At 38.6% G+C, this 16,495-nt stretch overlaps 1 protein-coding gene across 2 annotated transcripts in view; it reads right to left on the bottom strand.

Moving 5' to 3' along the window:
• Positions 1-16,495, bottom strand: part of SCP2 (sterol carrier protein 2) — a 113,436-nt gene that overhangs the window by 25,205 nt on the left and 71,736 nt on the right. For both annotated transcript variants that reach the window (XM_047726149.1, XM_047726148.1), the window contains exon 12: positions 3,468-3,621. In XM_047726149.1, the coding sequence (XP_047582105.1) occupies positions 3,468-3,621 (154 nt within the window). The remainder of the gene's footprint in view (positions 1-3,467; positions 3,622-16,495) is intronic.

The raw sequence follows: 16,495 nt of genomic DNA on the forward strand, positions 1-16,495 counted from the left end.
CAGATTTATTTGGTCTTCATCCACAGTTCCTGAAAATGCTCCAAAGCCATAAAGGTGAAATGAGTGTCTTGTTATTACTGAAGGTGACTTATGGACCCCACCATACATCACTACCTCCAGGGGGGGAGAGGAGCTGGAGACTGACGAACCAGCGGCCAATGGCTTGGTCAATCATAATTATGTACTGAAGCCTCAAAAAAAAACCCAAAAAAAACCCAAGAGGACAGATTTTCAGAGAGCTTCCACACTTAGGAAACCAGAACCCTCCCTCATACCACCAGGCCAGGCCCCCACCTCTCTTGTTTGGGACCTCACCCTATATATCTCTTCATCTTATTATTGATTTGTACCCTTTATCATGTCCTTTAATAAACTGGCAAAATGTAAGTGTTTTTCTGAGTTCTGTGAGGCACTAGGAGGAGTCACTGGAATCTCCAACCTGTAGCCAGTTGGTCAGAAGCACTGGTAATAGTCTTGAGGTTTGTCACGCATGTGAAGTGCTGGGCGGGGGCCAGTTTTGTGGGGCTGAACCCTTAATCTGTGGAACCTGATGCTATCTCTGGGTAGACGGCGTCAGAACTGGGCTGAATTCAGACCTACAGGTGTCTGAGAATTCCTTGGTGTTTGGGGACAGTTAGTGGGAACTCCCATTCCCCATGATGGAACTGGATCTGGGAACCCTAAAAGAGTACCTTAAATTGACCTTGTGTAAAACAAAACCACAACCTTGCTTTAAAATATTTGTACCATTAGATTCAGAATCATTTTCCCAACTTTGGCCTTTGTAGTGAGTTATGTTGTATCATTAAGACTCTCAATAACACCTTCAGTATTTTCTTATTAGTCATTTGTACAGGTATCCCTGGCTTTTCTTTTCTTTTCTTTTTTTTTTAAGATTTTATTTATTTATTTGAGAGAGATCACAAGCAGGCAGAGAGGCAGGCAGAGAGAGAGAAAGGGAAGCAGGCTCTCTGCCGAGCAGAGAGCCCGATGCGGGGCTCGATCCCAGGACCCTGAGATCATGACCTGAGCCGAAGGCAGAGGCTTTAACCCACTGAGCCACCCAGGTGCCCCGGTATTCCTGGCTTTTCAAAAAGTTCATGTTACACCACTTTGCTTCTACGAAAGACCTACATTAGTATCTGTTTTTGCTAAACAAAAGAAATCCAAAGAGGATTTTGGTTTTTACAAAAAAGAGAAAAAAAGTAAGAAGAGGTAATAGGGCTCAATGTTTGTTTTGCAAGAGCCATTTTAGATGCAGTGTGTAGATGGAAAGTGGCACCTCCCCCAAGTTCTCTCCCCAAGAACTACACTCAGTAGGGAGCCACAGCTTTGAACTGTGTCTATGAGCATCTGTGCTTTATCTCAATTTATTTCGTCCATCCGTTAGCAAAATGTGCTTGAAGTATCAGAAAAGCATAAGAGAGGTTATTCCAGGGGTCTGGGAAACACTCAAGAATTTTTCCATTAAGTTAATGGTAACTGCTTCTTCACTTTACACCATTTGGGGTTAAGAAAAATTTCATAGGAATACTCTACTTTTGGATAGCAGGGGAAACCTGTGTATCATCTGGATTTTTTTCATACTTCTGCCTTCCCACAAATATCACCGTAGCTATTTTGAACCAACTCAATCTCCCAATTATTTAGTTTCCTGAAATTTAAAAAATGATGAGAATTCCATGTTTAAAATAGAATGTATTGCCCCAAATTCATAAACTTCTAATCTGGGCAAACTGGATACTATACTAATATGCTGACTCCAGTCGCTCTTTATAGTTTGGCTTTTACTGAGGGTTTTCAACATCAAATATGAACTGGATGAAATTCTAGAAGACAGTACAGACTGATGATCACCTTTAGGAGGAAACTCAAAAATTCAACATTTGAACACCTTTTTATTTGATTCAGTTCAAGGAACATTCACTATGTCAGAGATTTTTGCAGGGGTGGAATGAAGTCACAATAGCCTTAGGCCTCAAGGATTTCATATAAGGGGAATAAAAATGTGGATATACTACAACTAAGTCAGGACTGGGTATGGGTCCAGGAGGTACAAAGTGTTGTGGATATTCAGAGGGAGATGGTACCAGAGATGGGCCTTCAGTGATAGAATTTTCACAACAGAAATTATATTCCAGGCAGAGAAAGAAAAGTGAAAGGACAGACAGAAAAGACTCGAGAGCTTGTAAAACATACAAATATAATGGATTCTGAAAAGAAGTGTGTCAACATATCCTTTGTGGAACCAAAAGTGTGAAAAAATAAATAAATAAATAAATAAATAAATAAATACCAAGAATTTCAGAAGGAAAAAGGAAGCCAATTAGTATTGACAGCTACAGCAAGGTTAAAGAGAACAAGAACAGAAAACAAAGACAGGAACATTTCATAATCAGATCACTGTTAGCCTTAACTGACCTCTGTGGTGAGGTCAAAAACTAGACCCTAAGATAAATATTTTAGCATGGACCAAAAAAATAGTGGCCCAGTATAAAAGGATCATCGTAAAAGAAAATAAGGCAAGAAGAAAAGTAAAATTTTGTCATATGTAAGACCTGACCATATTTGCTAACGGAAGGAAAGGAGTCAACAGAAAAGCAAAGATAGAAAGATTCAAAAGGGAGAGGGTATACTTAATATTTGGAACAAAGTTATAGAACTTGGTTGGAAACAAGAGCAATCCAGGCCTTGGAAAGGAAGAGGGACATTTTGCCTATGGGAAGGATGAATGAGCACTTCTGAGACAAGAGCAAGGAAGTTCAGGGATCCTGAACAAGGCTTGGGCAGAAAGTGCTTGGAAATTTAAGGAGCACAGGCATTTGGTAAGGACAGGAAGAAAATCAGCAAGAGACAAAAGGGATTCTAGTAGCAGTGAGGGCTTAGGGCCATTCAGAAACATAAACTTGCAGAGAGCCAATTAGCATATTTAATAACTTTCTCCAAACAACCTCAGAAGCTTAGGAGGCTATGCTGGGAGACAGCAGTTTTGAGAAAGGAAACCAAAAAGTGAACTTGCCTAACTTAAAATCACTCTGTCTGGCAGGTCTAAGAGAAGTAGTTTTAGGTCAGCAGCACTTTGTTTAGACCCTGCTCTCTCCTTTCTTTTTTTTTTTTTTCTCCCCCCTTAAGTACACCTCTCAACCAGCATGGAGCCCAGCGGGGGGCTTGAACTTATAACCCTGAGATCAAGACCTAAACTGAGATCAAGATCAAGAGCCCCTCCCTTAAACCACTGAGCCACCCAGGCGCTCCGATGGTGGTGCCTCGTTTTGAACAAAATTTTCCTAAGGCTGGTTAAGTTTAAAAGCTAATTGCCGGTTTAAAGGCTTTAAAGCCAGGCTACCAAAGCAATGAGATATTTACGGAGTACTAAAACAATAAAATCTGGACTATATACTTGTACAACGTCATCAGCTGTGAAAGGTCAGAATTCATCAACAGACAAAACCCAGAATGCCACTCACCTGGCAGCTTCAGGAAAACCCATCCTGTAGATCGTCACAACCACAGCTCCTCCAATTCCTAAATTATGCTGCAGAGCAACCTTTGCACCGGGAACTTGCCTTTTTCCGGCTTCCCCTCTCAGTTGCCAGCAGAGTTCAGAGCACTGAGCCAGACCTAACAAATCGAACACAGAGCACTCAGGTTCCGCTGCTAACGAAAGCTGCCCCAACTGGCTTTCGCAAGCCAGACAAGAGCTTACACTGAATCACTGAATCGTGACTTTAATTCAGCCAAAAGAATGTTTGCATAAATAATAACTTCTCGGGACACATGGGTGGCTCAGGGGGTTAAGCCTCTGCCTTCGGCTCAGGTCATGATCTCAGGGTCCTGGGATCAAGCCCCGCATCGGGCTCTCTGCTCAGCAGGAAGCCTGCTGCCCCCTCTCTCTCTCTGCCTGCTTGTGATCTTTGTCAAATAAACAAACAAAATCTTTAAAATAATAATAATAATAATAATAATAATAATAATAATAATAATAACTTCTCTTAAAAGCCATGAGGGTTAAAAAAAAAAAAAAGCCATGAGGATTTCTGCAGCCAGTTGTCTTTTTTCCCGTCCCAACTCTATATTTATACAATATACAGGCTTAAGAAATTCCCTGCACTCTTCAAAAACCAACCTGTCATTTTCTTGGTGAAGTTAAAAAAAAAAGAACACTGAAGATACAGTTCTCTGGCTCAGGCAAAATGGCATAAAATATATTTTTAATGTATCAAACGAAAATCTAAGGGACCCCTGGGTGGCTCAGTTGGTTAAGCGACTGCCTTCGGCTCGGGTCATGATCCCAGCGTCCTGGGATAGAGTCCCACATCAGGCTCCTTGCTGGGCGGGGAGTCTGTTTCTCCCTCTGCCTCTGCCTCTCCCTCTGCCTCTGCCTGCCACTCTCCCTGCCTGTGCTCACTCTTTCTCTCTGACAAATAGATAAATAAAATCTTAAAAAAAAAAAAAAAAGAAAGAAAGAAAGAAAGAAAGAAAATCTAGGATTTGGGAGTTCACTTTCCATAAAAAGTTTAGTTAGAATGGGTAATTCTCCTATGATTTTCCCCAAATGTTTCTCAACATGAATGGACTTTCCTAAGAAAAGCATATGTCCCCCTGGATAATAAAACCAAAGGTTTTTAGAGCTGAAAAGAATTTAATGATGTCAGACTGAGAAAGTGTAAGATTAATTAAATATTAAGTAATAATAGTAAAGTAGGCTAATCTAGAGTTGTCTCCTGATTTACACTTGTCTTTCTACCAGACCAGCTATTCCAGGATACCTGAGTTAAGAATCTTTTAACAGGATAGACTGGTTTCACCACTGACAAGTCGGAGCTATGTGAGTCTACCTACAGTATCTGTTCTTCCACCTACATGCCCAATCACAGCTTCTGATTCCTGAGTACCTGTGACAATTTCTTATGAACTTGTTAAAAAGAAAAAACACAGGTCCAAAATAGGGTCATTTGACCGAATTTCCAAATCAAGGCTTAGATCCTCACCTAATTGTTTCAACCTCCCCCAGAAATGCAGTCTTAACTAGTCAGGAATTTTTTGGTCAATGCCACTGAGTCTACCACCTGTGCCATCTGCATCCCCATAAGATAAGGTAACTGGCAGGATAACACCCCTTGCTTTTCCACCTAAAGGAAAGCAGCTTTGCCTGGAACAATTTTTTTCTTTCGCTAACAACTTTTTATTTATTTATTTACTTATTTACTTATTCTTTAAGATTTCATTTATTTATTTGACAGAGATCACAGGTAGGCAGAGAGGCAGGCAGAGAGAGAGGAGAAGCAGGCTCCCTGCTGAGCAGAGAGCCCAATGCGGGACTCGATCCCAGGACCCTGAGATCATGACCTGAGCCAAAGGCAGAGGCTTAATCCACTGAGCCACCCGGGGGCCCCTCTAACAACTTTTTTTTAAAGATTTTATTTATTTATTTCATAGAGAGAGAGAGAGAGCACAAGCAGGGGGAGAGGCAGAGGAGGAGGGAGAAGTAGGCTCCTGCAGAGCAGGGGAAGCCTGATATGGGACTCGATCCCAGGACTCTGGAATCATGACCTGAACTGAAGGCAGTGGCTTAACCCACTGAGCTACCCAGGTGCCCCGCCTTCCATTTTGTACAATCCTACAGAGCCTCCCCCCACTTGCTAAATGGGATGCTGCCCAGTTCATGAATCATTTATTAAAGCCAATTAGGTCTTTAAAATTTACTCAGTTGAACTTTTGTTGTTTAACAAACCCCAACCTCAAGAAATTTAACTGCCACTTCTTATTTCCAAGCAGTATGTATTTACAGAATATATATCTTTTTTTTTAAAGATTTTATTTATTTATTTGACAGACAGAGATCACAAGTAGGCAGAGAAGCAGGCAGAGAGAGAGGAGGAAGCAGGCTCCCCGCTGAGCAGAGAGCCCCATGCGGGGCTCGATCCCAGGACCCTGGGATCATGACCTGAGCCAAAAGCAGAGGCTTTAACCCATTGCGCCACCCAGGCGCCCCCAGAATATATATCTTAAGCACTGTTTTAAAAATAGGTAATTCCACAACGATTTTTTGAATTGTGAACATTCTGAGCACTAATGAAGAAGATCAAAGTGAAACTTTGGGGCAGTTAATTTTACTAGAAATCTGCCATATAGAAAGCTCAACCAATTAATGAATATATAAGAGGCAAAAAGTATTCACACCGATCTTACATACACATGGGCAAGACACTACAGCAATTTTCTTAACAAAACAATAAATAGACATAGTTCAAAACTTTTGAGAAAATACTCAACCTCACCTTGATTAAATAGAAAAAAAATGCCATTTTAAACCAAACTGGTAATGGTGCTTTTTTATTTGTTTTCATTTTGATTTGTTTTGGGTAAGGATGTTTAAAAACAGGACTAATCAATGCTGGGGAGACTACAAAGACATTCATCTCCATACAGAACTGGTGAAAGTTCAAATCAGTGCAACCTTTTTGGAAAGCAGTGTACAAAATTAAGAACCTTGAAAATGCCTGAAAACCATTCTATAGAAAAAAAGCATAGGCAAAGTTTTACACAAAAAGCTATCTTCATCACATTGTAACAGTGAAAAATTAGATAATCTAGAAGTGAAATAACTGGGGAATGGTTATATAAATTGTGAATTATTCAACTAACAAAGTACTATGTTTCTATTTAAAACATTTATAAAATGTTTAACAATTTAGGAAAACTATGATTATGATATATAATCTTAGTAAAACATGCAAGGAACCAATGTTGATCTACCCATCCATCCAACAAATAATTTATGGCCTATTATGTTCCAGACACTCCTCAAGGCTCAGAAGATCCGTCAATAAACAAGGAAGGCATACCGTTTTCCCTCATGAAACTGACAGTCTTGCAATATAAAGATGCAAGCATTTACAGTGCAGTCTGTGGGGGGTGGGTAGCCTTATGGTAATGCTACCATGGAGTGGAGGTGGGGATAAGGAGGCACGCAGAAAGAGGAAGAGAGCAGGAGAAAAAGAAGGTCTTGTCATTTACTTGCTTTTGATAAAAGATGAGTGTCAGTAAGAAAGCATACTGATTATTTAGCTTTCTGGTTGTCTACTTTCAGAATAAACTGGCATTTCTTTTTTGCATTTCTAGAATCTGGATCTGTGAAAGGTGGCAGTCAAAAGTTGGACTCAGAAATCCACCTGCCAAGAAGGCGCAGCAGTTACGAAAGCTTTAGCCTAGGACTTCACTACATATAGTCTGGCTGCTACTAAAAATAAACCATTCAAATATGTACCAAGGACTCTACTAAATACTAATATATAAAGAATTGACAGTGTACTGTAAAGTGCTGATAAAGATGAGTACTAAGTGCATTGGAAAACCTCAGAATGGAAAAACTACAGGGAAAAACATCTTGAGATATTATCTGAACCTGCTTCCTTGAACCCATCACTCTTCCTTATACCGTTAACACAGTCAAGTACAAAGAAGTTGTAATTCTTTTACATTAGACATCTAAAGGCCTTAGCATAAACAGCATTAAAAAAGCGTGGTTTTCAATCAAAGCCTGAATTTTTGAGAAAGAAAAGGTCTGCTGAACTTTGAGAGCAAAAAGCTTTAATGGACTCAACATGCACTAAAGGATGCATTTTTATTTTAAGAACAGTTTTCACCTCTAAAGTTATCAATCTGCAATGCTATCAAATACAAAATATATTTCAAAGCCAAAAGTAATATAAAAACATTTTTAGACATACAAAGCTGAAAGATTTCATTACCATACTGCAAAACTCACACTGTAGAAATGTTAAAAAAGGAAGTCTGATACACAGAAGGAAAATGACAACAGATGGAAAAAACAGTCTATACAAAGGAATGAAGAGCACTGGAAGTAGTAACTACACGGGTAAATGGTAAGGGGTCTTTTTTTAATTATTTAAATCTCTTTAAGATAAAATAAAAGTAATCCAAAAGAAGTTTGGGGCGGGGGAAGGTAGAAGGGAATAACCAACAGCAGGGACAAAGAGAATACAAATAACAAGACAGGCTCAAACCTAACCATATTAATAATCACATTAAACGCAAACAGTCAAAAGACCCCAATTAAAGGCAGAGATGGCCAGAACAGAAGAAAAAAAAAGCAAGGCTCAACTAAATGATGCTAATGCACTTTAGTTTTCTTTTTTAAGATTATTTCTTTTAGAGAGAAAGCAAGCAAGCAAGCAGGAAGAGGGGCAGAGGGAGAGAGAATCCTGAAGCAAATTCCCTGCTGAGCACAGAGCCCAACATGGGGCTTGATCCTAGGACCCCCGAGATCAAAACCTGAGCCAAAACCAAGAGTCAGCCACTTAACCAACAGAGCCACCCAGATGCCCCAATACTAATGCACTTTATTTTTTTTAACACACTTTAAATATAAATCCCAAATAGGTTAAAAGTAAAAGGATGGAAAAAGATATACCACGTTAATACTAGTTAAAATGTGAAAACTGGAATGGCTATATTCTATCAACCAAAGCAGATTTCAGAGCAAAGACTTACCCAGGAAAAAAGGCCATCTCATAATGATGAAGGGATAAACATAAAACTGTCTTTATTCACAAATGATATGACTGTCTATATATAAAACCTGATGGGAGTTTTTTAAAGCTAATAAATTTAGTAAGTAGTTTTACCAAGGATAGGAGATGAAAAATGGTACAAGAATTGATTGCATTTCTACATATTAGCAATAAAATATTGAAACTGAAAAATATCGTTTACAATAACATCAGAAATATGAAATACCTAGGGATAAATCTGACAAAACATGTGTAAGACCTATACAGTGAAAACTATAATACATTGCTGAAGAAAGCTAAAGAATACTTAAAGAAAGGGAGATAAATATTTTGTTTATGGGTCAGAAAACTCACTATTGTTTGGATGTCAATTCCCCCTTAAAAAAAAATCTATATATTTGGGTGCCTGGGTGGCTCAGTGGGTTAAAGCCTCTGCCTTCAGCTCAGGTCATGATCTCAGGGTCCTGGGATCAAGTCCTACATCAGGCTCTCTGCTTGGCAGGGAGCCTGCTTCCCCCCACCCCCACACCTGCCTCTCTGCCTACCTGTGATCTCTGTCAAATAAATAAATAAAATCTTTAAAAAAAAATCTATACATTCAACATAATCCCCCCCCAAATCCCAGGAGGGTTTTTTTTAATGAAAATCAACAAGCTGATTCTAAAATTCCTATGGAAATGCAAGGGAGCTAGAAGAGCCAAACAACTCCAAAAAAGAAGAATAAAGTTGAGAGCTAAGGCTACCTAATTTCCAGAACTATTATAAAACTATAATAATCAAAACATGTTAAGACAGAAAAATAGATTACTGAACAGAAAAGACAGTCCAGAGATAATGCCCACATATTTATGAACAACTGATTTTTGACAAAGGCAATCTATGGAGAAAATATAACTTTTCCAACAAATGGCACTGTATCTGGAAATACATTAAGTAAAAAATGGACTTGGATCCATACTTTGTGCCATACACAAAAATTAATTCAAAATGGGTTATAAGTCTAAATGTAAAAGTATAAAACGTCTATAAGAAAACACAGGAAAAGGTCTTGGTGACCCTGGATTAGACAGAGATTGCTTAGGTAAAAACCAGAAATAAACCCATAAAAGAACAAACAGATAAGTGGGAGTAAATAAAAATAAAAAACTTCTGCTCTTCAAAAGACACTACCAAAAGAATGATAAGGAAGTCACAGACTAGGAGAAAACTTATGCAAAACCTATAAATCAAGAACTTTCAAAACTCACTAAAAAAACAACCAGGGGCACCTGAGTGGCTCAGTCAGTTAAGCTTCTGCCTTTGGCCCAGGTCATGATCAAGAGCAAGGAGCAAGGATGGAGCCCCACATAGGGCTCCCTGCTCAGCAAAGAGTCTATTCTCCCTCTCCCTCTCCCTCTGTCCCTCCCCTCTGCTTGTGCTCTCTCGCTCTCTCTCAAATAAATAAAATCTTAAAAAAAAAAAAAAAAAAAGAACAACCAGTTATGTCCCAAAATAGGCAAAATACTTGAATAGGCTCTTCAGAAGAAGATATACAAAAGATATCTTCAGAAGAAGATATGCAAATAAGCACTTGAAAAAATGTTTAACATCATTCATTAGTCATTAAGAAAATATAAATTAAAGCCACAAGGAGATGCTGCCACACACTGGTTAGAATGACTAAAACTTGGGTGCCTGGGTGGCTCAGTGGGTTAAAGCCTCTGCTTTCGGCTCAGGTCATGATCCCAGGGTCCTGGTATCGAGCCCCACATGGGGCTCTCTGCTCAGTGGGGAGCCTGCTTCCCCTTCTCTCTCTCTGCCTGCCTCTCTGCCTGCTTGTGATCTCTGTCTGTCAAATAAATAAATAAAATCTTGAAAAAAAAAAAAGAATTTCTAAAAAATAAATAAATAAAATTTTTTCAAAAATGATGACTAAAATTAAAGACTGACCATACCAACTGTTGATGAGGATGTGGAGGACTGAGAACTCTCATACACTGCTAGTGGGAATGTAAAATGGTATGACCACTTTGGAAGTCAGTTTGACAGTTTCTCAAAAGTCAAATTATGGAACGAGCCAAATGATCATTGACTGGTAAATGGATAAAAATAGATAGATACATATATACATATATACGATGGACTATGACTTGGCCAGGTGCCCTAAATAAAATATCTTTAAAAAAAATAAAAGCTATAGGAGATTCTGAATCAGTATATCAGTAGACACTATATTTGAGAACCAATTACAGAGGCACCTGGGTGGCTCAGTCTGCTAAGTATCTGCCTTCAGCTCAGGTCATGATCCCAGAGTCCTGGGATCAACACCCACATCAGGCTCCCTGCTCAGTGAGGAGTTTGCTTCTCCTTCTGCCCTGCCCCCGCCCCCCACCCCCCGCCCCCATGCTCTCTTTCTCACTCTTTCTCAAACAAATAAATAAAATATTTTTTAAGAATTAAAAAATAAAAATAAATTAAAAATAAAAAGGAACCGGGACGCCTAGGTGGCTCAGTTGGTTAAGCGGCTGCCTTCGCCTGAGGTCATGATCCCAGCGTCCTGGAATCGAGTCCCACATCGGGCTCCTTGCTCAGCAGGGAGCCTGCTTCTCTCTCTGCCTCTGCCTGCCACGCTGTCTGCCTGTGCTCTCTCTCCCTCTCTCTCTCTGACTAATAAATAAATAAAATATTTAAAAAAAAATAAAAAATAAAAATAAAAAGGAACCAATTACTTAGATCACCTAATGATAAAGTGGGCATACAATAAGCATTTGTTAAAGTTTCATGGACTGAAAAAATGAAAGATCAGCACCTAAAACTAGGTTGAAGCCATACTGGAAAGGCACCAAATGCCAGGTTTAATTGGCACAAAAGGCCAAAGTAAATAACCAACTTTTAGCTTCAAAACAACAATCCCTTGTAAGAAGCTGTATCTCAAATCACTTTTGTGGTCTTTCAGATCACAAACACTAATAAGCATTTTCAAAAATCAGAGATAGCTAATAATAAGCTAAAGTCAAATTTTATTTATTCATTTTAAATAAGTGTTCAGTAAGCATTAATGCTTTATTAATTATTATTTATTTATTTATTTATTAACATATGAAAAGCACATTAAAAATTGAAATAAAATACGATACTACTTGGATGCTAAAAATTTTTTTTAACATTCTTTTTTTTATTTTTTAAGATTTTATTTATTTATTTGTCAGAGAGCAAGAGAGAGCACAAGTGGAGGGAACAGCAGGCAGAGGGAGAAGCAGGCTCCCCGCTAAGCAGGGAGTCCGATGAGGGACTCCATCCCAGGACCCTGGGATCATGACCTGAGCCAAAGGCAGAGGCTTAACCAACTAAGCCACCCAGGTGCCCTCGACACTAACAATTTAAAAATCTAAGTTTTAATGTGATTTTTCTAATTGAAAAATCTAAAAGGGAGGCGCCTGGGTGATACAGTCAGTTAAGCATCTGACTCTTGGTTTCAGCTCAGATCATGATCTCAGGGTTGTGAGATCAAGCCCTGCATAGGGTCCACAACTGAGTGCAGAACCTGTTTGAGATTCCCTCTTCTTCTCTCTCTGCCCCCACACAACCTCCCCGGTTCTCTCTCTCTCTCTCAAATAAATAATTTTTTTAAATATTTTATTTATTTATTTATCAGAAAGAGAGAGTGAGTACACACAAACAGGCAGAGGCGGACAGAGAGGCAGGCTCCCTGCCGCAGGGAGCCTGATTCGGGAATTGATCCCCGGGATCATTACCTGAGCCGAAGGCATCAGCTTAATCGACTGAGTCACCCAGGCGTCCCTCAAATAAATAAATTTTTTAAAAAAGAAAGAAAAATAAAAGGAATTCATGATTTCAAACTAACAATAAAATATTCACTTCAAATGCTTAAATCTATCTTTCTTTCTATTACAGTTACTGTTATGGCAACTAGAAGCTTTTTTTCATCCAGATCTGGAAAGTTAAAATTGAAAACCATATCATGAAGCTTTAATTTTAAAGCTTATTTTCCAATACTGAGTTCCCACCAAAGCAGCAATATAAACTAACAACATTTGTAGAAGAGAACCTTACACTGTCCCCACTCCATCATAAGTTAGTATGTTTTGGAAGCACTTGACCATTTCTGATTTTCTAGAATCCTACTGCAATTTGTTATCCAAGTAACCAGGACAAAATATTTAAACTACTCAGGGCTGTCACTCTGATATATTTTCCAGGAGTCTGAATTCTTTCTTGGACTACAGCTAAAGGCCATGTGTCAGATTTACTTGAAGTATATCCAAATCCTCAGTATGTAGCAAGTAAACATTTACACTTCAATAATTCCTCATTCCTATTAAGGCTACTAATCAAATCAGCAAGATCTGTAAGTTTTTCCCTGAAAATGCTACCCCACCACTAGACATTATCCCTAATGACTGATGATAACAGGAAAATATTATCAACAGTGTAGACTAAAATATTCAAAAGGGTGCCTGGGTGGCTCAGTTAGTTGAGCATCAAACTCATGATCTCAGCTCAGATCTTGATCTCAGGGTTGTGAGTTCAAGCCCCACATTGGGGTTCATGCTGGGCATGTAGCCTACTTAAAAAACAACAACAGAAGTAAATAATAAGTAAAATATTGGAAAGGGTTTTCAAAAGATACTGCAGAAGGTGTGACACTCTTTGAAGTATTTAAAAATTGAGTAAATTCTATCTTCCCTGGGTGTTTTAAAACAGGTTAGCTTTTTAGTGCCAGGGAAAGAAGTAGATGACCTGCCAATACTGATATAATTGTTTACATTTGATAAAAGAATCTAGGGTTGACAAGATTATTAAAAAAGAAGGATTCTGGGTGCCTAGGTGGCTCAGTTAACTGTAGGCCTTCAGCCCAGATCACAATCTCAGGGTCCTGGGATCGAGCCCTGCATTAGGTTTCCTGCTCAATGGGGAATCTGCTTCTCCCTCTCCTTCTGCCACTCTCTCTTCTCATGTTCAAGCTCATTCTCTCTCTCTCAAATATATAAAACCTAAAAACAAAAACAAAAACAAAACAAAACAAAGCAAAACTTACTAAGTTGACTAATAAAATACTACATTATTTTTTAAAAAGTACTCTCACACTCTGTTGTTGGGAATATGCATTGTATTATCTTTTTTAAAAAAATCTGACAATGTCTACCAATTTTTAAAGATATACTGTCCTTTGACATAGTGAGTCCATTGTTTTGAACTCATTCTGAGTATACACACAGAAGTATGCAAAGACACAAGGAAGCTTACTGCAGCCTTGTTTGTAATAGCAAAATTGACACCACATATATGTCAACTAGGTATGGTTAGGTAAATTTCTTTTTTTTTTTTTTTAAGATTTTATCTATTTATTTGACAGACAGAGATCACAAGTAGGCAGAGAGGCAGACAGAGGGAGAGGGAGAGGAAGCAGGCTCCCCGCTGAGCAGAGAGCCCGACGCGGGGCTCGATCCCAGGACCCTGGGATCATGACCTGAGCTGAAGGCAGAGGCTTTAGCCCACTGAGCCACCCAGGCGCCCCTGGTTAGGTAAATTTCTTATAATGAGAATACTGCGCAGGCATTAAAAAAGAATAAACAATATCTCTAAGTGATAACATAAAAAGATTTTTAAGATGTAAGTAAGGAAAGCTGTCTACAAAGTGGTAAATATACATATATGACACATGCAACACATACACATATAAGGTTGTATATAGCTAAGATATGGAAGCAACACATGTGTCTATCCACAAATGGAGAAAGAAGATGTGGTACATGTATATACAATAGAATATTACTCAGCCATAAAACAAGATGAGATATTGCCACTTGCAACAATACCTAGGCAGTAATACACTAAGTGAAATAAGTCAGACAGAGAAAGGCAAATACCATATGTATTCCTTACATAAGTGGAACATAGGTTCCACTTATGTAAGGAATCTAAAAAAACAAATGAACACAAAAAGCAGAAACAGACCCATACAGAGAGAGAACAAACTGATGGTGCCAGAGGGAGGGTGTGGGGAGATGGGCTAAATAGGTGAAGGAGAATGGGAGACAGGATTCCAGTTATGGAATGAACAAGTCATTGGGATAAAAGACACAGCATGGGGAATGCAGTCAATGATACCATAACAGCATTATATGGTGACCGATGGTAGCTACACTTGTGGTGCGCATAGCAGAATGTATAGACTCATCTAATCACTATGTGGTACATCTGAAACTAATGTAACATTATGTGTTAACTATACTTCTTAACAAAAAAAAAAAGAAAGATTGTATAAACACACATATAAATATGCATTTGTTAAAGCATAACAATTTGGGGGAAAATACCCAAAAAATACTAAAAGAGGTTGACTCTGAGGAATAGAACTAAGGGTAAGAAGGAAGAGAATAGGGTGCCTGGGTGGCTCAGTGGTTGAATCCTCTGCCTTCGGCTCGGGTCATGATCTCGGGGTCCTGGGATCGAGTCCCACATCGGGCTCTCTGCTCAGCAGGGAGCCTGCCTCCTCCTCCTCTCTCTCTCTGCCTGCCTCTCTGCCTACTTGTGATCTGTCTGTCAAATAAATGAAAAAAAAATCTTAAAAAAAATAAATAAATAAAAAGAAGGAAGAGAATATATGTTGTATGAATATAAATGTTAAAATTTGTCGTTCTACTATAATATTAAAAGCCATATGACAAGCCTTTGGAGAACTATTTGGCAGCTTCTTATAAATTTAAACATACGTCTACCCTCTGATTGAGCCATTTTGCTCTGAGTTATTAACCCAAGAGAAATGCAAAAGGTATGTCTACAAATAGACTTGTACAAAAAGGTTCATAGCATCCTTATTCATAATGACCTCAAACAAGAAGTAACTCAAATGTCCATCAACAGGATAATGGACAAACAAAGTGGTATATGGGATACTATTTAGCAATAACAAAGGACAAACTACTGATACAAGAAAAATTCGGATCAGTCTTAGCCTGACTGAGGGAGAAGGATTTGGAGAATGGGGAAGATGTTTAAGGGAAGTCAAGGTTCCTCTATTTTGTAGCATCTGTCAGTACTTCATTTCTATTATGGCCTAAGAATACTCCATTGTATGAATATACCACATATTGTTTATCCATTCATCAGCTCATGACAGACATCTTAGTTGTTTTCACCTTTCTGGCTATTATAAACAAGCTGCCATAAACAACTGTATTTTGTGAGAACTGTGTATTTTATTATATGAAAATTACATCTCAATTTTAAGAAAGGATATGGATATGAAAAATCATATTGTTACTACAAAGCATGATTTCTGAATGTTTCAGTGAATGGCAGAACACAAATACCTCAGAATGGCAAACAAGTTAATTATATTACAAATATGTTCCTTCAGAGGAGAAAAAAGTTACTTGTCAATAAAAATAACCTGAAATACCACATCATCTCTTCATGAAGTTTGTTTGTTTTTTTTTAAGATTTTATTTATTTATTTGACAGAGATCACAAGTAGGCAGAGAGGCAGGCAGAGAGAAGTGGAAGCAGGCTCCCCGACAAGCAGAGAGCTTGATGCAGGGCTTGATCCCAGGACTCTGGGATCATGACCTGAGCCAAAGGCAGAGGCTTTAACCCACTGAGCCACCCAGGTGCCCCCTGATGAAGTTTTTTATATGAGATTGAGGAAGCTGTCTGAAAGAGCTTAAATCACTGTCTCTAATGTAAACTGCAACTCTTTTTTTTCTGTCTTTTCCTAGACTTTTATTCCAGTATAGCTATATAATGTTATATTAGAGGTGTACAATACAGTGATTCAACAATTCTACACATTACTCAGTGCTCATCAAGGTAAGTTTACTATTGGGGAACCTGAGTAATACAATTGGTTAGGTGTCCAACTCTTGGTTTTGACTTAGGTTGTGATCTCAGGGTTGTGAGATCAAGGCCCAGGTCAGGCTTTGTGGTCATAATGGAGTCTGCTTAAGAGACTCTCT

This window comes from Lutra lutra, chromosome 4 (assembly GCF_902655055.1).
Source record: "Lutra lutra chromosome 4, mLutLut1.2, whole genome shotgun sequence".
In the NCBI taxonomy this organism is placed as follows: Eukaryota; Metazoa; Chordata; class Mammalia; order Carnivora; family Mustelidae; genus Lutra; species Lutra lutra.